The following is a 26249-nucleotide window of genomic DNA, read 5'->3' as shown; positions in this document are numbered from 1 at the left end:
TAGGTTGGGTTGCTAGGGAGTGTCTAATATAGCATAACTCAGTAGGTTGGGTTGCTAGGGAGTGTCTAATATAGCATAACTATAGCATAACTCAGTAGGTTGGGTTGCTAGGGAGTGTCTAGTATAGCATAACTCAGTAGGTTGGGTTGCTAGGGAGTGTCTAATATAGCATAACTATAGCATAACTCAGTAGGTTGGGTTGCTAGGGAGTGTCTAATATAGCATAACTCAGTAGGTTGGGTTGCTAGGGAGTGTCTAATATAGCATAACTCAGTAGGCTGGGTTGCTAGGGAGTGTCTAATATAGCATAACTCAGTAGGTTGGGTTGCTAGGGAGTGTCTAATATAGCATAACTATAGCATAACTCAGTAGGCTGGGTTGTTAGGGAGTGTCTAGTATAGCATAACTCAGTAGGTTGGGTTGCTAGGGAGTGTCTAGTATAGCATAACTCAGTAGGTTGGGTTGCTAGGGAGTGTCTAGTATAGCATAACTCAGTAGGCTGGGTTGCTAGGGAGTGTCTAGTATAGCATAACTCAGTAGGTTGGGTTGCTAGGGAGTGTCTAGTATAGCATAACTCAGTAGGCTGGGTTGCTAGGGAGTGTCTAGTATAGCATAACTCAGTAGGTTGGGTTGCTAGGGAGTGTCTAGTATAGCATAACTCAGTAGGTTGGGTTGCTAGGGAGTGTCTAGTAACTCAGTAGGTTGGGTTGCTAGGGAGTGTCTAGTAACTCAGTAGGTTGGGTTGCTAGGGAGTGTCTAGTATAGCATAACTCAGTAGGCTGGGTTGTTAGGGAGTGTCTAGTATAGCATAACTCAGTAGGTTGGGTTGCTAGGGAGTGTCTAGTATAGCATAACTCAGTAGGCTGGGTTGCTAGGGAGTGTCTAGTATAGCATAACTCAGTAGGCTGGGTTGCTAGGGGGTGTCTGTTTAATGTGTCTGTTTTATGGATATTTAAAGGAATGCAGTGAGTTTGGCATAGAGAATGGCTACTCAGGGATATTCAAGGTAACTATCAGACCTGTGTGTGTAACAGTACTATTAGGCTACATTGTAGCACAGTGTGAAACAGTACTATTAGGCTACATTGTAGCACAGTGTGTAACAGTACTATAAGGCTACATTGTAGCACAGTGTGTAACAGTACTATTAGGCTACATTGTAGCACAGTGTGTAACAGTACTATTAGGCTACATTGTAGCACAGTGTGTAACAGTACTATTAGGCTACATTGTAGCACAGTGTGTAACAGTACTATTAGGCTACATTGTAGCACAGTGTGTAACAGTACTATTAGGCTACATTGTAGCACAGTGTGTAACAGTACTATTAGGCTACATTGTAGCACAGTGTGCGTACAGGCACGTAGCCGTGGACGTCTAGGCTACATTGTAGCACAGTGTGTAACAGTACTATTAGGCTACATTGCCTGGACGCAGGCACTTGTCCCGTGAACAGTCTATTATTGACTATGACCTGTAAAACAGTGTCAGTGATAACACCAGGGTGGGTCCCTAACACATTCCCGAGCTACAGATAACATGAAACTCTCTCAGAGCTCTAGACATCAGATAACATCGAGCAGCACAGAAAAGTTCAACTCTGTGAGGCTGAAACATTAGTTGGCTGATCTCTCTCTCACTCCATCTGTGGCTCATTCTTTAGTTAGACCCATAAATGGCTGTAGTCGTGGCAACGGAGCAACGTAAACAACCAAACAGTCATGTGAGAGCAGTGAGTCACCACCAAGGTATTCCACTCGAGGAGGAGGAGGAGGAGGAGGAGGAGAATGATTAAAAACCTTTAGCTAAAACATTCAGTATTTTCTATTCATTCTGTGCCTCTGGCAGGTCTTGCTTAGTTTTGCGATTTGACTGGAGTCGACTGTTCACGGACATCTTACCTGTATAGGAGACAGTGCTGAAGTGTAGCAGTATAGTGGTGTGGTAGGATAGTAGTGTATTGTAGTAGTATAGCAGCTTAGTAATATAGTATTGTGGTAGTATAGTAGGGTAGTAGGGTAGTGGTAAAGTAGTATAGTATAGCAGTATATTAGTGTAGTAGTATAGAATTGTAGTAATATAGTAGTATGGTAGTGTACTGTTGTAGTATAGTAGTGTAGTGGTATAGTAGTGTAGTAATGGTAGTATAGTAGTGTAGTGGTATAGTAGTATAGTGTAGTAGTTTAGTGGTATAGCAGTGTAGTAATAGTAGTATAGTAGTGTAGTGTTATAGTGGTGTAGTAGTAGTAGTATAGTAGTATAGTGTAGTAGTGTAGTGGTATAGCAATGTAGTAATAGTAGTATAGTAGTGTTGTGGTATAGTGGTGTAGTAGTAGTAGTATAGTAGTATAGTGTAGTAGTGTAGTGTAGTGGTGTAGTAGTAGTAGTAGTATAGTAGTATAGTGTAGTAGTGTAGTGGTATAGCAATGTAGTAATAGTAGTATAGTAGTGTTGTGGTATAGTGGTGTAGTAGTAGTAGTATAGTGGTATAGTGTAGTAGTGTAGTGTAGTGGTGTAGTAGTAGTAGTAGTATAGTAGTATAGTGTAGTAGTGTAGTGGTATAGCAGTGTAATAATAGTAGTATAGTAGCGTTGTGATATAGTAGTGTAGTATAGTAGTATAGTAGTGTAGTTGTGTAGTAGTGTAGTGTAGTGGTATAGTAGTATAGTGTAGTAGTATTGTAGTATAGTGGTGTAGTGGTATACTAGTATGGTATATTAGTATTGTAGTATACTGGTGTAGTGGTAAAATAGTATAGTATATTAGTATTGTAGTATAGTAGTGTAGTGGTATAATAGTATAGTATATTAGTATTGTAGTATAGTAGTGTAGTGGTATAATAGTATAGTATATTAGTATTGTAGTATAGTTGTGCAGTGGTATAGTAGTGTAGTAATAGTGGTATAATAGTGTAGTGGTATAATAGTGTAGTATAGTGTAGTAGTGTAGTGGTATAGTAGTGTGGTAATAGTAGTATAGTAGTGTAGTGGTATAGTAGTGTAGTGGTATAGTAGTGTAGTGGTATAATAGTGTAGTATAGTAGCGTAGTGGTACAGTAGTGTAGTAATAGTAGTATAGTAGTGTAGTGGTATAATAGTGTAGTATAGTAGTGTAGTGGTATAATAGTATAGTAGTATTGTACTATAGTAGTGTAGTGGTATAGTAGTGTAGTAGTCTAGTGGTATAGTAGTATAGTGTAGTAGAGGCATAGCAGTGTAGTAATAGTAGTATAGTAGTGTAGTTTTATAGTAGTATAGTGTAGTAGTGAAGTGTAGTGTAGTGGTGTAGTAGTAGTAGTATAGTAGTATAGTGTAGTAGTGTAGTGGTATAGCAGTGTAATAATAGTAGTATAGTAGCGTTGTGATATAGTAGTGTAGTAATAGTATTATAGTAGTGTAGTTGTGTAGTAGTGTAGTGTAGTGGTATAGTAGTATAGTGTAGTAGTATAGTAGTATAGTGGTGTAGTGGTATACTAGTATGGTATATTAGTATTGTAGTATAGTGGTGTAGTGGTAAAATAGTATAGTATATTAGTATTGTAGTATAGTAGTGTAGTGTATAATAGTATAGTATATTAGTATTGTAGTATAGTAGTGTAGTGGTATAATAGTATAGTATATTCGTATTGTAGTATAGTTGTGCAGTGGTATAGTGGTATAGTAGTGTAGTGGTATAATAGTGTAGTATAGTGTAGTAGTGTAGTGGTATAGTAGTGTGGTAATAGTAGAGTAGTGGTATAGTAGTGTAGTAATAGTAGTATAGAAGTGTAGTGGTACAGTAGTGTAGTGGTATAATAGTGTAGTATAGTATCGTAGTGGTACAGTAGTGTAGTAATAGTAGTATAGTAGTGTAGTGGTATAATAGTGTAGTATAGTAGTGTAGTGGTATAATAGTATAGTAGTATTGTACTATAGTAGTGTAGTGGTATAGTAGTGTAGTAGTGTAGTGGTATAGTAGTATAGTGTAGTAGAGGTATAGCAGTGTAGTAATAGTAGTATAGTAGTGTAGTGGTATAGTGTAGTAGTGTAGTAATGGTAGTATAGTAGTGTAGTGGTATAGTAGTATAGTGTAGTAGTGTAGTAATGGTAGTGTAGTAGTGTAGTGGTATAGTAGTATAGTGTAGTAGTAGTGGTATAGTAGTATAGTGTAGTAGTAGTGGTATAGTAGTATAGTGGTGTAGTGGTATAGTAGTGTAGTAATGGTAGTATAGTAGTGTAGTGGTATAGTAGTATAGTGTAGTGATATAATAGTGTAGTATAGTAGTGTAGTGGTATAGTAGTATAGTGTAGTGATATAATAGTATAGTATGTTAGTGTAGTGGTATAGTAGTATAGTGTAGTGATATAATAGTGTAGTATAGTAGTGTAGTGGTATAGTAGTGTAGTGGTATAGTAGTATAGTATGTTAGTATTGTAGTATAGTGGTGTAGTGGTATAGTAGTGTAGTAACAGTAGTATAGTAGTGTAGTGGTATAGTAGTATAGTAGTGTAGTGGTATAATAGTGTAGTATATTAGTGTAGTGGTATAGTAGTGTAGTAACAGTAGTATAGTAGTGTAGTGGTATAGTAGTGTAGTGGTATAGTAGTATAGTAGTGTAGTGGTATAGTAGTATAGTATATTAGTATTGTAGTATAGTAGTGTAGTGGTATAGTAGTATAGTGTAGTATAGTAGTGTAGTGGTATAGTAGTGTAGTAATAGTAGTATAGTAGTGTAGTGGTATAGTAGTGTAGTAATAGTAGTATATTAGTGTAGTGGTATAGTAGTGTAGTAACAGTAGTATAGTAGTGTAGTGGTATAATAGTATAGTAGTATAGTGGTATAGTAATGTAGTGGTATAGTAGTATAGTAGTGTAGTGGTATAGTAGTATAGTGGTATAATAGTATAGTAGTGTAGTGGTATAATAGTATAGTGTAGTGATATAATAGTGTAGTATAGTAGTGTAGTGGTATAGTAGTGTAGTAGTGTAGTGGTATAGTAGTATAGTGGTATAACAGTATAGTAGTGTAGTGGTATAATAGTATAGTGTAGTGATATAATAGTGTAGTATAGTAGTGTAGTGGTATAGTAGTGTAGTGCTATAGTAGTATAGTATGTTAGTATTGTAGTATAGTGGTGTAGTGGTATAGTAGTGTAGTAACAGTAGTATAGTAGTGTAGTGGTATAGTAGTATAGTAGTGTAGTGGTATAATAGTGTAGTAACAGTAGTATAGTAGTGTAGTGGTATAGTAGTGTAGTAATAGTAGTATATTAGTGTAGTGGTATAGTAGTATAGTGTAGTATAGTAGTGTAGTGGTATATTAGTGTAGTAATAGTAGTATATTAGTGTAGTGGTAAAGTAGTGTAGTAATAGTAGTATATTAGTGTAGTGGTATAGTAGTGTAGTAATAGTAGTATAGTAGTGTAGTGGTATAGTAGTGTAGTAATAGTAGTATATTAGTGTAGTGGTATAGTAGTGTAGTAATAGTAGTATATTAGTGTAGTGGTATAGTAGTGTAGTAACAGTAGTATAGTAGTGTAGTGGTATAGTAGTGTAGTAACAGTAGTGTAGTAGTGTAGTGGTATAGTAGTGTAGTAACAGTAGTGTAGTAGTGTAGTGGTATAGTAGTATAGTGGTATAAATGTATAGTATATTAGTATAGTAGTGTGGAGACAGTGCTGGAGTGTAGAGGTATAGTAGTGTAGTAATGGTAGTATAGTAGTGTAGTGGTATAGTAGTGTAGTAATAGTAGTATAGTGGTATAAATGTATAGTATATTAGTATAGTAATGTGGAGTGTACTAGTGTCTCGGCCCACAGCAGACAGTCTCAGTAAGACTCTCCACTCCATAACTCAGCTGGTACTCCATCTTGAACAGGACATGAACAGGAAACACCTGCCGGATACAAACACAGGAAGCTTTACTTACTTCACTGTTATATCGTCTCTTGGTTTACTAAAGGATTATTAAAATGTTTACTCAACATTTACTAATGTTTTCCTAAAGTCAGTTGCACGTATTTATGGTTGCCAAGGGAAGCCAGGCTTCCCCCAAAAAATGTGACCCAGCGTCTCTCTACTGCTCCAAACGGGTATGACATTGTTGCCGTAGCATTGAATGGAATGCAAGGGAAGCCAGCAAAAAAAAAAAGGTATAAGAAATTAGCCAATCAGCATTGAGCTAAACTTGAGCAAGCTCAACTGTGAATGGTCCTGGCACACCAACAACAACAACAAAAAAAACGTTTCAAGGGAAGCCATTTTGGATTTTGGCGTCACTCCAATCAAATCGCATTGAGAGCATACGTCATTGAAAGACGTATGACAACTTGAATTGTTGCATCTTGCTGTGTTGTTGTCCTCTGGTGGCTAGCTAGCCAGCTAGCTAAAGTTGTCCCTTTCCTAAATTAGCCATGGATGGAGATAGGGATTAGGACTCGTGTTTTTACTGAATTCTCCTTACTAGTCAATGATTATAACTGCGATTCTGAACCAACCGGTCAAATGTTTGGACACACCTACTCATTCAAGGGTTTTTCATTCATTCATTTTTTTTCTAGATTTCTAATCAATACAAAATGTAATTAAAATGACTGAATTAGGTTGGCTAAATGAGAAGGAGTAGGCTACAATGATCCAATCAACAGGTAAAATATCCTCAATTAGCCTTGCTACATCAGCTAGCTAGATGGCTAGGCTAACTTAGCTGGCTAATGTAGCTAGCTAGCTTCTTTACAAGGATGTGATGCAGTCAAGACAGGCACTACCAGGTGGTATGATAGATAACCTATGGCAGCGACAAGTTTGACTTTAACAGCGCAAGTCGGTCTGCAGACTTTCACACACACACACACACACACACACACACACACACACACACACACACACACACACACACACATACATATACTATTACACAAGCATTTCGCTACACTCCCAATCACATCTGCTAACCATGTGTATGTGACCAATCACATCTGCTAACCATGTGTTTGTGACCAATCACATCTGCTAACCATGTGTATGTGACCAATCACATCTGCTAACCATGTGTATGTGACCAATCACATCTACTAACCATGTGTATGTGACCAATCACATTTGATTTGACATACACCGGCTTCTGCTCCTCTCTCGACCACCGACAGCACAAATTAAACTTGAGCGCTTTCAATTGTGACTTTGAGCGGGCATCATTGTCACAGATCACAGAGAAACAGTACATCTAGAAGTAAAAGATTCCTGCCGTTGGCCAGTCCGGTGTTGTGTTCGGCTATTATGAGCCGTCTGTTTGCGATGCACTGCAGAGCAGCGCCGAACGTTTTGGGAAACATTGCAAAAGATTGCAGTTTTGAAAGTGCAGTAAAAGTGCATTAAATGCAGTCGACTGTTTTATTTTGGACGCAATAGTTTCAGCATCCTGCAGTTATACTGCACTCTAACTGCACTCTTTTTCCGTAAGGGCCAGCAGCTTGAAATAAATTCTAACAGGTATACTAGACCTTGTGTTGAGTGGAATCTACTTGCTAAATTTAGCTAGCTTGTTAGCCGGCATAATGGAAAGCAGAGTCAGCTCTAGCAAAGACCATCAAAGGAGCCACTAATTGCAGGCAGGACCCAATATTTAGGGGATAGAGCCCAAGGAAGAACACACAGAGCGCATGGGGGATTTTTGATTATATACTGAACATATAAAAACACAACATGCAACAATTGACTTTTTTTTTTTTTTTTTTACTAAGTTACAGTTCATATAAGAAAATCAGTCAATTGAAATAAATTCATTAGGCCCTATTCTATGGATTTCACATGACTGGGCAGGGACACAGCCATGCATAGGCCCACCCACTGGGGAGCCAGGCCCAGACAGCCATAATGAGTTTTTCCCCCACAAAAGGGCTTTATTACAGACAGAAATACTCCGTTTCATCGGCTGTCCGGGTGGCTGGTCTCAGACGATCCTGCAGGTGAAGAAGCCGGATGTGGAGGTTGTGGTCTGCGGTTGTGAGGCCGGTTGGACGTACTGCCAAATTCTCTAAAATGACGGAGGCGGCTTATGGTAGAAAAATGAACATTCAATTCTCTGCCAACAGCTCTGGTGGAGACAATGGTGTAAAGTACTTAAGTAGATTTTTTGGGGGTATCTGTACTTTACTATTTGTATTTAATGTACTTTTTACTCCATACATCTTTCCTTACACCCAAAAGTACTTGTTACATTTTGAATTCTTAGCAGGACAGGAAAATTGTCTAATTCACACACTTCACGAGAACATCCATGGTCATCCCTACTGCCTGATTTAGAGGACTCACTGAACACATGGTTTGTTTGTAAATGATGTCTGAGTGTTGGAGTGTGTCCCTGGCAATCTGTAAATGATGTCTGAGTGCTGGAGTGTTCCCCTGGCTATCTGTAAATGATGTCTGAGTGTTGGAGTGTTCCCCTGGCTATCTGTAAATGATGTCTGAGTGTTGTAGTGTTCCCCTGGCAATCTGTAAATGATGTCTGAGTGTTGGAGTGTTCCCCTGGCTATCTGTAAATGATGTCTGAGTGTTGGAGTGTGCCCCTGGCTATCTGTAAATGATGTCTGAGTGTTGGAGTGTTCCCCTGGCAATCTGTAAATGATGTCTGAGTGTTGGAGTGTTCCCCTGGCTATCTGTAAATGATGTCTGAGTGTTGGAGTGTGCCCCTGGCTATCTGTAATGATGTCTGAGTGTTGGAGTGTTCCCCTGGCTATCTGTTAATGATGTCTGAGTGTTGGAGTGTGCCCCTGGCTATCTGTAATGATGTCTGAGTGTTGGAGTGTTCCCCTGGCTATCTATAAATGATGTCTGAGTATTGGAGTGTTCCCCTGGCTATCTGTAAATGATGTCTGAGTGTTGGAGTGTGCCCCTGGCTATCTGTAAATGATGTCTGAGTGTTGTAGTGTGCCCCTGGCTATCTGTAAATTATGTCTGAGTGTTGGAGTGTGTCCCTGGCTATCTGTAATGATGTCTGAATGTTGGAGAGAGCCCCTGGCTATCTGTAAATGATGTCTGAGTGTTGGAGTGAGCCCCTGGCTATCTGTAAATAAAAAGAAAATGGTGTCGTCTGGTTTTCTTTATAAAAAGGAATTTTAAAAGATGTATACTTTTACTTTTGATACTTCAGTATATTTAAAACCAAATACTTTTAGACAAGTAGTATTTTACTGGGTGACTTTCACTTGAGTCATTTTCTATTGAGGTATGTTTACTTTTACTCAAGTATGACAAATGGGTACTTTTTCCACCACTGGGTGGACATCCCTGCAGTCAGCATGCCAATTACACACTCTCAAATCTGTGGCATTGTGTTGTCACAGAAAACCTCACATTGTAGAGTGGCCATTTATTGTCCCCAGCATAAGGTGCACCTGTGTAATGATCACTGTTTTATCAGCTTCTTCATATGCCACACCTGTCAGGTGGATGGATTATTTTGGCAAAGGAGAAACGCTCACTTTGTGCACAAATTGAGAGAAATAAGCTTTTTGTGCGAATGGAACATTTCTGAGAACTTTTATTTCAGCTCATGAAATCAACACTTTACATGTTGCGTTTATGTTTTTGTTCAGTGTATGAAGACACAAAGGAGAGAATCTTCTACCTGCTACCGTTCATCCAGTACATAACCATTCCCAAATAATTCAAATGTAAACTTATGAGAAACCAGCTCAACATGTCAGAATCAGATTCATTCATCAAATACATTTACAGGAATTTGACTGAAATGGTAAACAATAAACAGAATATATAGAAAATAAAATATATTGATGCAGAATTTCCACAGAGCCACATGCAGTGCATTTGGAAAGTATTCACACCCCTTTAACTTTTTCCACATTTTGTTGCATTACAGCCTTATTCTAATATGGATTAAATTTGATGAATTACACCAAGTCTGTTAGTGAGGGCCATGGCGCGGGGGAACAAACTGTTCAGGTGGTCGGAGGTTTTGGTTGCGATTCCCCTCTGGCAAACAGTTCAGGTCAATCTGCGGAAGAGAGAGGGTGTGGAAGGGGTCGAGTGATGATCTTTCCTGCACGTTTCCTCGTCGGACCTCGGTGGAGGGCAGGTGGCAGCCAATAATCCTTTTAGGGGGTTTTGCCATCTACTATAAGTGGTGTATATTCTCATTTTTTGGGGGCAAATTTAACTTGCAACAACATGGCCTAACAGTTTTTAATGAAGCCAGTAAGCCAGTAAAACAGTAAGCCAGTAACACAGTAAGCCAGTAACACAGTAAGCCAGAATACGCTTTGAACGGTCATCCAACTTGGAAATCCAAGTCGGGACTCGGGCCTCTTTCTGGAGCTCTGACCTGAAGATCACTGACGTCATGATTCATCCTTGTTTCTTTCAGAGTTCCCAGTTGTCCTGAAAGCCACATAAATCCAAAGAATGACAGACTGATGACTAAATTTGCCCTCAAGAAGGACCGCCGCTCCACCTTCCTGTTCAAATGAGCACAAGGTGAGTCCAAAAATGTATTGTATGCTGCTGTATAAATGATGTAATATTCCAGGGAGATATGTATACTGCAGCTAAGAAAGTAATACTAAGTGTGTGTTGTGTAGTAAGATGTTAGTAGCCCATGTGCCTCACCCTAATAATTTGGTCTACTTACCCCTCTTAATTCCACCTACTGGTGGTGCACATGCAACCTATAACCTGTTTTAGAGAAATGTAATCATCGAATATTGTAACAGCTTTCATTGTCGACTTATATGCCCCCTTTATTTATCCTACGGTTCTGACTTGGTGTACAGGGAGACCACTGTAAGAACGGCCCATGTTCTGAATTCTGTTGCTGTACATTTCAAAAGTGCTGAAAAATAGTTATATTGACTACGTCCGTTGTCGCTCGCTCATGTCTAAATCGAAATTACGGATTGCCACTTATCCGCTCGCCGTCCCCTTATGCCAGTTTGTACATCTCAATTGTCAGTAGAAATCACATTTGTTTAAGCAAGTCAACCATATCAGCGTTTTTTTTATTTTTTAAAGGCATTAAATGAGGCTGAATGAACTGTTTTGCTGCCAGACAAGGCTCTGCTGGTAGCCAGGTGTAGCAGTGGTAAGGTGTTGGGACTGCTGTTGAGACAGCTTTATGTAGAGGCCCTAACAGCTTTATGTAGAGGCCCTAACAGCTTTATGTAGAGGCCCTAACAGCTTTATGTAGAGGCCCTAACAGCTTTATGTAGAGGCCCTAACAGCTTTATGTAGAGGCCCTAACAGCTTTATGTAGAGGCCCTAACAGCTTTATGTAGAGGCCCTAACAGCTTTATGTAGAGGCCCTAACAGCTTTATGTAGAGGCCCTAACAGCTTGTGGGCACCATTTGTCACCGTTATAGTGCTATTAAAATGTATTGTTTAGTGTTGTGGCTTTGCTGGCATGCATCTAAAATCATTTGGGGGAGAAAGCCAACCAAAATGTACATGGTAAAATAGCCATTCAGATCGTCATATATCAGAGCTATTATTACACTGGCAGAAGGGCACTCGAGAACTCACCTTGAGGCTGATGGCAGGTCTTCGGTGATGTCATGTCTTTGTAATAGGGTATAAAGTTCAACTCTTTACTGGCATACCTTGGTATGATCCATCAACATAACTGCATAGTTGGATAAGGGCTTGTCAGTCAGCATTTCACTGTAAGGTCTACTACACCTGTTGTAGTTGGCGCATGTGACAACATTTGAGTTGATAGACATGGCATCTTTGAATGTTAAGAAAAGAGCAACAAGAAAATAATAGTAACGAGGCTATATACACAGGGTATTACGGTACAGAGTCAATGTGGAGGCTATACACAGGGTATTACGGTACAGAGTCAATGTGGAGGCTATACACAGGGTATTACGGTACAGAGTCAATGTGGAGGCTATACACAGGGTATTACGGTACAGAGTCAATGTGGAGGCTATACACAGGGTATTACGGTACAGAGTCAATGTGGAGGCTATACACAGGGTATTACGGTACAGAGTCAATGTGGAGGCTATATACAGGGTATTACGGTACAGAGTCAATGTGGAGACTATATACAGGGTATTGCGGTACAGAGTCAATGTGGAGGCTATATACAGGGGGTACCGGTACAGAGTCAATGTGGAGGCTATATACAGGGTATTACGGTACAGAGTCAATGTGGAGGCTATATACAGGGTATTACGGTACAGAGTCAATGTGGTGGCTATATACAGGAGGTACCGGTACAGAGTCAATGTGGAGGTTATATACAGGGGGTACTGGTACAGAGTCAATGTGGAGGCTATATACAGGGGGTACCGGTACAGAGTCAATGTGGAGGTTATATACAGGGGGTACTGGTACAGAGTCAATGTGGAGGCTATATACAGGGGGTACCGGTACAGAGTCAATGTGGAGGCTATATACAGGGGGTACCGGTACAGAGTCAATGTGGAGGCTATATACAGGGGCTACTGGTACAGAGTCAATGTGGAGGCTATATACAGGGGCTACTGGTACAGAGTCAATGTGGAGGCTATATACAGGGGGGTACCGGTACAGAGTCAATGTGGAGGCTACATACAGGGGGTACCGGTACAGAGTCAATGTGGAGGCTATATACAGGGGGTTACAGTACCGAGTCAATGTGGAGGCTATATACAGGGGGTTACAGTACCGAGTCAGTGTGCGGGGTACAGGTTAGTCAAGGTAATATGTACATGTAGGTAGCTTTATTAAAGTGACTATGCATAGATAAAACAGAGTAGCAGCAGCGTAGAAAAAGGGGGTGGGGGCTAATGCTAATAGCCTGGGAAAACCATTTGATTAGATGTTCAGGAGTCTTATGGTTTGGGGGTAGAAGCTTTTAAGAAGCCTTTTGGACCTAGACTTGGCGCTCCGGTACTGCTTGCCGTGCAGTAGCAGAGAGAACAGTCTAAGAATAGGGTGGCTGGAAACTTTGACAATTTTTAGGGCCTTCCTCTGACACCACCTGGTGTAGAGGTCCTGAATAGCAGGAAGCTTGGCCCCAGTGATGCACTGGGCTGTACCCTCTGTAGATGATATGAGCCATGACCAGCCTTTCAAAGCGCTTCATGGCTACAGACGTGAGTGCTACGGGTCGGTAGTCATTTAGACAGGTTACCTTGGTGTTCTTGGGCACAGGGACTATGGTGGTCTTCTTGAAACATGTTGGTATTACAGACTCGGTCACAGGTTAAACATTTCAGTTTAGACACTTGCCATTTGGTCAGCGCATGCTGAGTACACATCCTGGTAATCCGTCTGGCTCTGTGGCCTTGTGAATGTTGCCCTGTTTAAGGGTCTTACATCACCTACAGAGAGCATGATTACAAAGTCAGGAACAGCTGATGCTCTAATGCATGCTTCAGTGTTGCTTGTCTCGAAGCGCACATATAAGTCATTTAGCTCGTCTGGTAGGCTCGTGTCACTGGGCAGCTCGCGGCTGGGCTTCCCTTTGTAGTCTGTAATAGTTTGCAAGCCCTGCCACATCCGACGAGCGTCGGAGCCGGTGTTGTATGATTCAGTCTTAGTTCTGTATTGACACTTTGCCTGTTTGATGGTTCATCTGAGGGCATAGAGGGATTTCTTATAAGCGTCCGGGTTAGAGTCCCGCTCCTTGAAAGCGGCAGCTCTAGCCTTTAGCTCAGAGCGGATGTTGCCTGTAATCCATGGCTTCTGGTTGGGATATGTACGTACAGTCACTGTGGGGACGACGTCCTCAATGCATTTATTGATAAAGCCAGTAACTGATGTGGTATACTCCTCAATGCCATTGGATGAATCCCGGAACATATTCCAGTCTGTGCTAGCAAAACAGTCCTGTAGCTTAGCATCTGCTTCATCTGACCACTTCCGTATTGACTGAGTCACTGGTACTTCCTGCTTTAGTTTTTCCCTTGTAAGCAGGAATCAGGAGGATATAATTATGGTCAGATTTGCCAAATGGAGGGTGAGGGAGAGCTTTGTACGCTTCTCTGTGTGTGGAGTAAAGGTGGTCTAGCGTTTTTCCCCCTCTGGTTACACATGTGACATGCTGGTAGAAAATAGGTATAAAGGGATTTAAGTTTCCCGACATTAAAGTCCCTGGCCACTAGGAGCGCCGCCTCTGGATGTGCGTTTTCGTGTTTGCTTATGGTAAATAGAGCACTATGAAAAACAGATGGAAATTCTCTTGGTAAATTTTGGATGTTTACATACGGCTTTACTGGGTTCTATTCTACTGTATAATAGTCAATGCCACTCCAACATTGCTTGTCCAAATATTCATGTGTGTGTGTATTGTTAGATATTACTGCACTGTTGGAGCTAGAAACACAAGCATTTCACTACACCCACAATAACATCTGCTAAACATGTTGTTATTTTACCTTTATTTAACCAGGCAAGTCAGTTAAGAACAAATTCTTATTTTCAATGACGGCCTAGGAACAGTGGGTTAACTGCCTTGTTCAGGGGGCAGAACGACAGATTTGTACCTTGTCAGCTCGGGGATTTGAACTTGCAACCTTTGGGTTAGTAGTCCAACGCTCTAACCACTAGGCTACCTGCCTCCTCTAACCACTAGGCTACCTGCCTCCTCTAACCACTAGGCTACCTGTCTCCTCTAACCACTAGGCTACCTGCCTCCTCTAACCACTAGGCTACCTGCCTCCTCTAACCACTAGGCTACCCGCCTCCTCTAACCACTAGGCTACCCGCCTCCTCTAACCACTAGGCTACCCGCCTCCTCTAACCACTAGGCTACCTGCCTCCTCTAACCACTAGGCTACCTGCCACCCATGTGTATGTGATTGATCTGCAGATTTGATCTTCCTTAATAGATTTTGCGTAGCAGCTGTTACTGACAAATAGACACACCACCACCCCTCGTCTTACTGTAGGCAGCTGTATGTCCTCTCTCGCCGAGGACAGAAAACCCAGCCAGCAGCTGTATGTCCTCTCTCGCCGAGGACAGAAAACCCAGCCAGCAGCTGTATGTCCTCTCTCGCCGAGGACAGAAAACCCAGCCAGCAGCTGTATGTCCTCTCTCGCCGAGGACAGAAAACCCAGCCAGCAGCTGTATGTCCTCTCTCGCCGAGGACAGAAAACCCAGCCAGCAGCTGTATGTCCTCTCTCGCCGAGGACAGAAAACCCAGCCAGCAGCTGTATGTCCTCTCTCGCCGAGGACAGAAAACCCAGCCAGCAGCTGTATGTTATCCGTGTCGTTGTTCAGCCGCGACTCGGTGAAACATAAGATATTACAGTTATTAATGTCTCGTTGGTAGGATAGTGTTGATCGGAGCTCATCCAGTTCATTTTGAGTATGAGGAGAAAAATGGTAGATGTTCAGACTACATGTAGCTCGAGGCAGGGGCAGGAGAGAGGAGAGGATAGGAGGCAGGGTTTGTAAGGAGAGAAGGCTCTACAGCTAGCCTAAGCCAATGGTATTACAACTTTGTTATTTTAGAGAGCTGCAGGCTGGGAGGTTTCGCTTGTGGTGATGGGGAAGTTGTTGTTTTTAAACATCGCCCCAATCTCTTTTCCCTCCAGAGCATTCTTAGTTCAGGAAGAGAACAGCTGATCCTCTACAGTAAATTACAGTCAGTCTTATAATATCCAGTCCAGCCATCTACTGTTCGGTCAATGTAATTTACACTTTTTACATTTTAGTCACTTAAGATGCTCTTATCCAGAAGGACTTTAGAATTGTGTACCATAAAACATCTGACAATCTAAATTAAACACTTCACATGCAAAACTCATTCCATATAAAAATAAAAAACACAAAAAGTTGTTTTGAAAGGAATTTAATTCCTAAACTACTTTTACAATGAAAGCTGTGCAGATCAGTTTAGTTCAACCCAGAATAAAATATCTTTACAAAACGAGCAGAGAAATATGTCAAATATAATATACCAGCTGATTCCATACTAAAAGTGAACATGAAGGCTTGAACCTAGCTTCAAAACAGACAGAAAAACAGCAGAGGAAATATATTTCACTGAACAAAATGTATCCCAACATTAGCCTGGTCCCAGATCTGTGTGTGTGCTCTAGTCAACTCCTATGCTCATTGTCACACCACAATAACTATAGTATTTAACAACACAGCACAAACAGATCTGGAACCACGCTCCTCTTCACTGACTTGCCTCCATGTGCCACGTAACAAAATACAACTGTCCTAAAAAAATAAAATCACAGAAAAAAAAACACAAGTAAATCTGAAAACATTGAACTCTTCTTATATTGTCAACAGGCCCAGTTAGTTATGAACCACAACAGTCCATCTTTGGCTGAATCATGATGCATTCAGTTAATACTGGCTTTATATGTGATCACACCACACACCAAAATCTCTAAAATATTTTACAAAATACGGTTTGATGATGTATATATACACACTACCGTTCAAAAGTTAGGGGGTCACTTAAAAATGTCCTTGTTTAAAAAAATAATTTTAAAAACTATTTTTGGTTAAAATGACATCAAATAGATCAGAAATACAGTGTAGACATTGTTAATGTTGTAAATGACTATTGTAGATGGAAACGGCTGATTTTTAATGGAATATCTACATAGGCGCACAGAGGCCCGTTATCAGCAACCATCACTCCTGTGTTCCAATAGCACGTTGTGTTAGCTAATCCAAGTTTATCATTTTAAAAGGCTAATTAATCATTAGAAAACCCTTTTGCAATTATGTTAGCACAGCTGAAAACTGTTGTTCTGATTAAAGAAGCAATAAAACTAGCCTTCTTTAGACTAGTTGAGTATCTGGAGCATCAGCATTTGTGGGTTTGATTACAGGTTCAAAATGGCCAGAAACAAAGAACTTTCTTCTGAAACTCGTCAGTCTATTCTTGTTTTGAGAAATGAAGGCTATTCCATGCGAGAAAGATTTCGTACAACGCTGTGTACTACTCCCTTCACAGAACAGTGCAAACTGGTTCTAACCAGAATAGAAAGAGGAGTGGGAGGCCCCGGTGCACAACTGAGCAAGAGGACAAGAACATTAGTGTGTCTAGTGAGAGAAACAGACGCCTCACAAGTCCTCAACTGGCAGCTTCATTAAATAGTACCCACAAAACACCAGTCTCAACGTCAACAGTGAAGAGGCGACTCCGGGATGCTGGCCTTCTAGGCAGAGTTGCTCTGTCCAGTGTCTGTTCTTTTGCTCATCTTAATCTTTTATTTTTATTGGCCAGTCTGAGAAATTGCTTTTTCTTTGCAACTCTGCAGGTACTATTTAATGAAGCAGCCAGTTGAGAACTTGTGAGGCGTCTGTTTCTCAAACTAGACACTCTAATGTTCTTGTCCTCTTGCTCAGTTGTGCACCGGGGCCTCCCACTCTTTCTATTCTGGTTAGAACCAGTTTGCTCTGTTCTGTGAAGTTAGTAATACACATTTTAAAATGGACATCTTTTTGCTTTTCTTTAAAAAATAAGGACATTTCTAAGTGACCCCAAACTTTTAACGGTAGTGTTCATACACAGTTTTTCATATATATAAAAAAAGCAAATGGGAAATGTTTAAATAGTTGTTACTAAGGCTAAAGATTAAAAAATAAAACGTTTCCAGAGTGTTAGCTATTGCACACCAGCCGCGTGGGGGTGAGGACAGAGGGAGGGAGGGGCTAAGGAGGTTTGAGGACGGAGGGAGGGAGGGGCTAAGGAGGTTTGAGGACGGAGGGAGGGAGGGGCTAAGGAGGTTTGAGGACGGAGGGAGGGAGGGGCTAAGGAGGTTTGAGGACGGAGGGAGGGAGGGGCTAAGGAGGTTTGAGGACGGAGGGAGGGAGGGGGTAAGGAGGTTTGAGGACGGAGGGAGGGAGGGGGTAAGGAGGTTTGAGGACGGAGGGAGGGAGGGGGTAAGGAGGTTTGAGGACGGAGGGAGGGAGGGGGTAAGGAGGTTTGAGGACGGAGGGAGGGAGGGGGTAAGGAGGTTTGAGGACGGAGGGAGGGAGGGGGTAAGGAGGTTTGAGGACGGAGGGAGGGAGGGGGTAAGGAGGTTTGAGGACGGAGGGAGGGAGGGGGTAAGGAGGTTTGAGGACGGAGGGAGGGAGGGGGTAAGGAGGTTTGAGGACGGAGGGAGGGAGGGGGTAAGGAGGTTTGAGGACGGAGGGAGGGAGGGGGTAAGGAGGTTTGAGGACGGAGGGAGGGAGGGGGTAAGAGGGTTGAGGAGGGAGGGAGGGGGTAAGGAGGTTTGAGGACGGAGGGAGGGGGTAAGGAGGGTTGAGGACAGAGGGAGGGAGGGGGTAAGGAGGGTTGAGGACAGAGGGAGGGAGGGGGTAAGGAGGGTTGAGGACAGAGGGAGGGAGGGGGTAAGGAGGGTTGAGGACAGAGGGAGGGAGGGGGTAGAGCAGCCCAGACAGGATCTTCAGGGCTTTCTGCGTCTAAAACACAAAAACAACACAACAGTTACTCACTTTAGAAACATCTACCTGATGCGCTGAACACACCAAACACGGGAACACACCAAACACGGGAACACACCAAACACGGGAACACACCAAACACGGGAACACACCAAACACGGGAACACACCAAACACGGGAACATCTGATATTGAGTTGCACCTCCCCTCCACTTTTCCCTTAGAACAGCCTCAATTTGTCGGAGCGTGGACTCTAAGGTTCCACTGGCCAATGTTGACTCCAATGCTTCCGGAGTGTACAAAACAGTTCCAACCCTTTTCCTCCTCAGAACAGCTTCATTTCGTCGTGTCATGGACTCTACAAGGTGTCAAAGCGTTCCACAGGGATGCTGGCCCATGTCGACCCCAATGCTTCCCACAGTTGTGTCAAGTTGGCTGGATGTCCTTTGTGTGGTGGACCAGTCTTGATACACACAGGAAACTGTTGAGCATGTAAAACCCAGCAGCGTTGCAGTTCTTTACACAAACCGGTGCACCTGGCACCTACTACCAAACCCTGTTCAAAGGCACTGAAATATCTTGTCTTGCCCATTCACCCTCTGAATGACACACACACACACAATCCATGTCTCAATTGTCTCAAGGCTTAAAAATCCTTCTTTAACCCGTCTCCTCCCCTTCATCTACACTGATTGAAGAGGATTTAACAGGTGTCATCAATACGGGATCATAGTTTTCACCTGGTCAGTCGATGTCATGGAAAGAGCAGGTGTTCCTAATGTTTTGTACACTCCTGTGTATTAATTCAGAAACCGTGTACCCCGAAAGTTCACACATAGGCATTTGTCGAATAAAACCTATGGAAGACATCATACTTACTTCTGATGTCCATGGTGCTGGTAGGCTGGACCCAGGTTGGACCCAGCCCTCATCTCCACAGCCATAGAACACTGGAACACAGAACACACAATGTGGAAGCTTCTAGAATGGTTAACCACAGCTAACGGGTCAAAAATGTTTTAACATCAAGTGTCTTAAATAGGGGGCGTTGAGCCACCACGAGGCAGAACAGCTTCAATCCACCTTGGCATAGATTCCTACAAGTGTCTGAATCTCTGTTGGAGGGATGAGACAACATTCTTCCACATCATTTGGTGTTTTGTTGATGGTGGTATAAAAACTGGTCTCAGGAGCCGCTCCAGAATCTCCAATAAAGTCTTCTATTGAGTTGAGATCTGGTGACAGACTGCCATGGTATATATGGGTTTCAACACTCTTTTTATGCTCATTCAGCCATTCGGTGACCCCTCGTGCCCTGTGGATGGGGGAATAGTCATGCTATAGCCATGGGAGTCAAAATAATGGCCTCCCAGCATTTTATACACGACCCTAAGCATGATGGGATGTTAATTGCTTAACTCAGGAAACACACCTGTGTGGAAGCACCTGCTTTCGATATACTTTGTATCCCTATTTGACTCAAATTGTTTCGGCAGTTACCTGTACCTTACTGTGTTCCCTACAGTGATGGCAGCCTGGTACCAGATATGATTGTACGGTCTTGGTCATTGTCCTATGGTCATTCACAGGCCAAAGCGTGACAATGACTATAGTGGTATGTAGCAGGTAGTGGTGTTAGCACAGTTCCACACTCCATCCCCCAGGGGGCAGCAGAAACCTTGTCCAGTTGCTGAGCCTGGTTGATTTTATTTATTTATTTTTTATTTCACCTTTATTTAACCAGGTAGGCCAGTTGAGAACAAGTCCTTTATTTAACCAGGTCGGCTAGTTGAGAACAAGTCCTTTATTTAACCAGGTAGGCCAGTTGAGAACAAGTCCTTTATTTAACCAGGTAGGCAAGTTGAGAACAAGTCCTTTATTTAACCAGGTAGGCAAGTTGAGAACAAGTCCTTTATTTAACCAGGTCGGCTAGTTGAGAACAAGTCCTTTATTTAACCAGGTAGGCCAGTTGAGAACAAGTCCTTTATTTAACCAGGTAGGCAAGTTGAGAACAAGTCCTTTATTTAACCAGGTAGGCAAGTTGAGAACAAGTTCTCATTTACAACTGCGACCTGGCCAAGATAAAGCAAAGCAGTTCGACAACATACAAAAACACAGAGTTACACATGGAATAAAACAACATACAATCAATGATACAGTAGACAAAAATAAGTATATATACAATGTGAGCAAATGATGTGAGATAAGGGAGGTAAAGGCAAAAAAAGGCCATGGTGGCGAAGTAAATGAAGTATAGCAAGTAAAACACTAATGGTAGAATTATAATTTGAAGAAAGTTCAAAGTTAAAATATAAATATGGTGCAAAGGAGCAAAATAATAAATAAAATAAATAAATACAGTAGGGGAAGAGGTAATAGTTTGGGCTAAATTATAGATGGGCTATGTACAGGTGCAGTGATCTGGGAGCTGCTCTGACAGCTGGTGCTTAAAGCTAGTGAGGGAGATAAGTGTTTCCAGTTTCAGAGATTTTTGTAGTTCGTTCCAGTCATTGGCAGCAGAGAACTGGAAGGAGAGACGACCAAAGGAGGAGTTGGCTTTAGGGGTGACCAGAGATATACCTGCTGGAGCGCGTGCTACAGGTGGGTGCTGCTATGGTGACCAGCGAGCTGAGACAAGGGGAACTTTACCTAGCAGGGTCTTGTAGATGACCTGGAGCCAGTGGGTTTGGCGACGATTATGAAGCGAAGGCCAGCCAACGAGAGCGTACAGGTCGCAGTGGTGGGTAGTATATGGGGCTTTGGTGACAAAACGGATGGCACTGTGATAGACTGCATCCAGCTTGTTGAGTAGGGTATTGGAGGCTATTTTGTAGATGACATCGAAGAAGTTAAGGATTGGTAGGATAGTGAGTTTCACTAGGGTATGTTTGGCAGCATGAGTGAAGGATGCTTTGTTGCGAAATAGGAAGCCAATTCTAGATTAAACTTTGGATTGGAGATGATTGATGTGAGTCTGGAAGGAGAGTTTACAGTCTAACCAGACACCCAGGTATTTGTAGTTATCCACAAATTCTAAGTTAGAACCGTCCAGAGAAGTGATGCTGGATGGGCGGGCAGGTGCAGGCAGCGATCGGTTGAAGAGCATGCATTTAGTTTTACTTGTATTTAGGAGCAGTTGGAGACCACGGAAGGAGAGTTGAATGGCATTGAAGCTCGTCTGGAGGGTTGTTAACACAGTGTCCAAAGAAGGGCCAGAAGTATACAGAATGGTGTCGTCTGCGTAGAGGTGGATCAGAGATTCACCAGCAGCAAGAGCGACATCATTGATGTATACAGAGAAAAGAGTTGGCCCAAGAATTGAACCCTGTGGTACCCCCATAGAGACTGCAGGCCCTCCGATTTGACACACTGAACTCTATCAGAGAAGTAGTTGGTGAACCAGGCGACGCAATCGTTTGAGAAACCAAGGCTACTGAGTCTGCCGATGAGGATGTGGTGATTAACAGAGTCAAAAGCTTTGGCCAGGTCAATGAATACGGCAGCACAGTATTGTTTCTTGTCGATGGCGGTTACGATGTCGTTTAGGACCTTGAGCGTGGCTGAGGTGCACCCATGACCAGCTCTGAAACCAGATTGCATAGCGGAGAGGGTGCGGTGGGATTCGAAATGGTCGGTAATCTGTTTGTTGACTTGGCTTTCGAAAACCTTAGAAAGGCAGGGTAGGACGGATATAGGTCTGTAGCAATTTGGGTCAAGAGTGTCACCTCCTTTGAAGAGGGGGATGACAGCAGCTGCTTTCCAAACTATGGGAATCTCAGAAGACACGAAAGAGAGGTTGAACAGGCTAGTAATAGGGGTTGCAATAATTTCGGCAGATAATTTTAGGAAGAGAGGGCCCAGATTGTCAAGCCCGGCTGATTTGTAGGGGTCCAGATTTTGCAGCTCTTTCAGAACATCAGCTGTCTGGATTTGGGAGAAGGAGAAATGGGGGAGGCTTGGGCGAGTAGCTGTGGGGGGTGCAGTGCTGTTGAATGCAGTAGGGGTAGTTAGGTGGAAAGCATGGCCAGCCGTAGAAAAATGCTTATTGAAATTCTCAATTATAGTGGGCTTATCGGTGGTGACAGAGTTTCCTATCCTCAGTGCAGTGGGCAGTTGGGAGGAGGTGTTCTTATTCTCCATGGACTTTACAGTGTCCCAGAACTTTTTAGAGTTTGACTTGCAGGAAGCAAATTTCTGTTTGAAAAAGCTAGCCTTGGCGTTTCTAACTGCCTGTGTGTATTGGTTTCTAACTTCCCTAAAAAGTTGCATATCGCGGGGGCAGTTCAATGCTAATGCAGAACGCCACAGGAAATGTGTGTGTTGGTTAAGGGCAGTCAGGTCTGGGGAGAACCAAGGGCTATATCTGTTCCTGGTTCTAAACTTCTTGAAAGGGGCATGCTTATTTAAGATGGTGAGGAAGGCATTTTTGATAAGCACATCAGGTGCTGCCAATTAAGAGGATCAGAGGTCAGCGAGGCTGCTGGGTTGGTTTGGTGGCAGCGAGGCTGCTGGGTTGGGTTGGTGGCTGCTGGGTTGGGTTGGTGGCTGCTGGGTTGGGTTGGTGGCAGCTGGGTTGGGTTGGTGGCAGCTGGGTTGGGTTGGTGGCAGCTGGGTTGGGTTGGTGGCAGCTGGGTTGGGTTGGTGGCAGCTGGGTTGGGTTGGTGGCAGCTGGGTTGGGTTGGTGGCAGCGAGGCTGCTGGGTTGGGTTGGTGGCAGCGAGGCTGCTGGGTTGGGTTGGTGGCAGCGAGGCTGCTGGGTTGGTTTGGTGGCAGCTGGGTTGGGTTGGTGGCAGCTGGGTTGGGTTGGTGGCAGCTGGGTTGGGTTGGTGGCAGCTGGGTTGGGTTGGTGGCAGCGAGGCAGCTGGGTTGGGTTGGTGGCAGCGAGGCTGCTGGGTTGGGTTGGTGGCAGCGAGGCAGCTGGGTTGGGTTGGTGGCAGCGAGGCTGCTGGGTTGGGTTGGTGGCAGCGAGGCTGCTGGGTTGGGTTGGTGGCAGCGAGGCTGCTGGGTTGGGTTGGTGGCAGCTGGGTTGGTTTGGTGGCCGCGAGGCTGCTGGGTTGGGTTTGTGGCAGCGAGGCTGCTGGGTTGGGTTGGTGGCAGCGAGGCTGCTGGGTTGGGTTGGTGGCAGCGAGGCTGCTGGGTTGGGTTGGTGGCAGCGAGGCTGCTGGGTTGGTTTGGTGGCAGCGAGGCTGCTGGGTTGGTTTGGATGCCTTTGGAATTTTCCCTTTTCGTACGTGTGTCTCTTCGTCACCATATTTACAAATAATAATTTGCTTGGACGCCCAAGGCAATGTTGCCGTCGCCCTGGGCCAAGGCAATGTTGCCGTCGCCCTGGGCCAAGGCAATGTTGCCGTCGCCCTGGGCCAAGGCAATGTTGCCGTCGTAAATATATTCGACACCTAGGCGCATACACCGATTTCTCACAAATGCACACATTCATTCAGGTACCAGACCAGTCAACAAGGCCTAGGGCCCCCTAGCCATAATGATTCAGGTTCCAGACCAGTCAACAAGGCCTAGGGCCCCCTAGACATAATGATTCAGGTTCCAGACCAGTCAACAAGGCCTAGGGCCCCCTAGACATAATGATTCAGGTTCCAGACCAGTCAACAAGGCCTAGGGCCCCCTAGCCATAATGATTCAGGTTCCAGACCAGTCAACAAGGCCTAGGGCCCCCTAGACATAATGATTCAGGTTCCAGACCAGTCAACAAGGCCTAGGGCCCCCTAGACATAATGATTCAGGTTCCAGACCAGTCAACAAGGCCTAGGGCCCCCTAGACATAATGATTCAGGTTCCAGACCAGTCAACAAGGCCTAGGGCCCCCTAGACATAATGATTCAGGTTCCAGACCAGTCAACAAGGCCTAGGGCCCCCTAGCCATAATGATTCAGGTTCCAGACCAGTCAACAAGGCCTAGGGCCCCCTAGCCATAATGATTCAGGTTCCAGACCAGTCAACAAGGCCTAGGGCCCCCTAGCCATAATGATTCAGGTTCCAGACCAGTCAACAAGGCCTAGGGCCCCCTAGCCATAATGATTCAGGTTCCAGACCAGTCAACAAGGCCTAGGGCCCCCTAGACATAATGATTCAGGTTCCAGACCAGTCAACAAGGCCTAGGGCCCCCTAGACATAATGATTCAGGTTCCAGACCAGTCAACAAGGCCTAGGGCCCCCTAGACATAATGATTCAGGTTCCAGACCAGTCAACAAGGCCTAGGGCCCCCTAGACATAATGATTCAGGTTCCAGACCAGTCAACAAGGCCTAGGGCCCCCTAGCCATAATGATTCAGGTTCCAGACCAGTCAACAAGGCCTAGGGCCCCCTAGCCATAATGATTCAGGTTCCAGACCAGTCAACAAGGCCTAGGGCCCCCTAGCCATAATGATTCAGGTTCCAGACCAGTCAACAAGGCCTAGGGCCCCCTAGCCATAATGATTCAGGTTCCAGACCAGTCAACAAGGCCTAGGGCCCCCTAGCCATAATGATTCAGGTTCCAGACCAGTCAACAAGGCCTAGGGCCCCCTAGCCATAATGATTCAGGTTCCAGACCAGTCAACAAGGCCTAGGGCCCCCTAGCCATAATGATTCAGGTTCCAGACCAGTCAACAAGGCCTAGGGCCCCCTAGCCATAATGATTCAGGTTCCAGACCAGTCAACAAGGCCTAGGGCCCCCTAGCCATAATGATTCAGGTTCCAGACCAGTCAACAAGGCCTAGGGCCCCCTAGCCATAATGATTCAGGTTCCAGACCAGTCAACAAGGCCTAGGGCCCCCTAGCCATAATGATTCAGGTTCCAGACCAGTCAACAAGGCCTAGGGCCCCCTAGACATAATGATTCAGGTTCCAGACCAGTCAACAAGGCCTAGGGCCCCCTAGACATAATGATTCAGGTTCCAGACCAGTCAACAAGGCCTAGGGCCCCCTAGCCATAATGATTCAGGTTCCAGACCAGTCAACAAGGCCAAGGGCCCCCTAGACATAATGATTCAGGTTCCAGACCAGTCAACAAGGCCTAGGGCCCCCTAGACATAATGATTCAGGTTCCAGACCAGTCAACAAGGCCTAGGGCCCCCTAGACATAATGATTCAGGTTCCAGACCAGTCAACAAGGCCTAGGGCCCCCTAGCCATAATGATTCAGGTTCCAGACCAGTCAACAAGGCCTAGGGCCCCCTAGCCATAATGATTCAGGTTCCAGACCAGTCAACAAGGCCTAGGGCCCCCTAGACATAATGATTCAGGTTCCAGACCATTGAGTGCAGCAAAAATCAGTAGGCTTGTTATAGGTGTCGTAACACTAGGAGTTGTACGACACAAACTGACCTGGCACCACCAGACAAAAAAACAGTACAATAGCCAGTGTAGGGAGTGAATCCTGTCTCTTACCCTGGTCTCCACATCTGTCCAGTCTCCCTCCATGCGGTCGCCCCCCTGGGCAGTGTTGCCCTCTGATGACCTTCTCTTACGGCTGGAGGAACACAGTGAGTGTTTGACATCAACATCAGAATCACTGATCTTCACCCTTATCGTTCTGAGCTACGCGTCACAAAACTAGCATTATGTGACCCAAGATAAATTATATTTTTTTAGAAATGTTTTCACATTTATAAAAAATATATATATATAAAAAACTGAAATAAGACATTTACATAAGTATTCAGACCCTTTACTCAGTACTTTATTGAAGGACCTTTGGCAGCGATTACAGCCTCGTGTCTTCTTGGGTATGACGCTACAAGCTTGGCAACACCTGTATTTGGGGAGTTTCTCCCATTCTTCTCTGTAGATCCTCTCAAGCTCTGTCAGGTTGGATGGGGAGCGTCTGAATACTTATGTAAATGTAATTTCAGTTTATTTTTTATTTTGAATAAACCTGTTTTTCGCTTTGTCATGTGGTATTG

The 26249-nt window shown here is 43.8% G+C and overlaps 1 protein-coding gene and 1 long non-coding RNA gene across 5 annotated transcripts in view; one reads left to right on the top strand and one right to left on the bottom strand.

Annotated features, from left to right (window-relative positions):
* The window catches only part of LOC145858677 (uncharacterized), a 215904-nt gene that overhangs the window by 128357 nt on the left and 61298 nt on the right, over positions 1–26249 (top strand). The gene's annotated exons all lie outside the window — the stretch shown is intronic.
* Positions 15768–26249, bottom strand: part of kif23 (kinesin family member 23) — a 59686-nt gene continuing 49204 nt past the window's right edge. For all 4 annotated transcript variants that reach the window (XM_082957481.1, XM_082957483.1, XM_082957482.1 and 1 more), the window contains 3 exons: positions 25735–25816; positions 19229–19299; positions 15768–18368 (listed from right to left, as the gene is read on the bottom strand). In XM_082957481.1, the coding sequence (XP_082813607.1) occupies positions 18353–18368; positions 19229–19299; positions 25735–25816 (169 nt within the window). In that variant the 3' untranslated portion in view covers positions 15768–18352. The remainder of the gene's footprint in view (positions 18369–19228; positions 19300–25734; positions 25817–26249) is intronic.

Source organism: Salmo salar, chromosome 10 (assembly GCF_965601325.2).
Source record: "Salmo salar chromosome 10, fSalSal1, whole genome shotgun sequence".
NCBI lineage: Eukaryota > Metazoa > Chordata > Actinopteri > Salmoniformes > Salmonidae > Salmo > Salmo salar.
The sequence above is the reverse complement of the archived record's forward strand: the minus strand, read 5'-3'. Positions and strand labels throughout refer to the sequence as shown.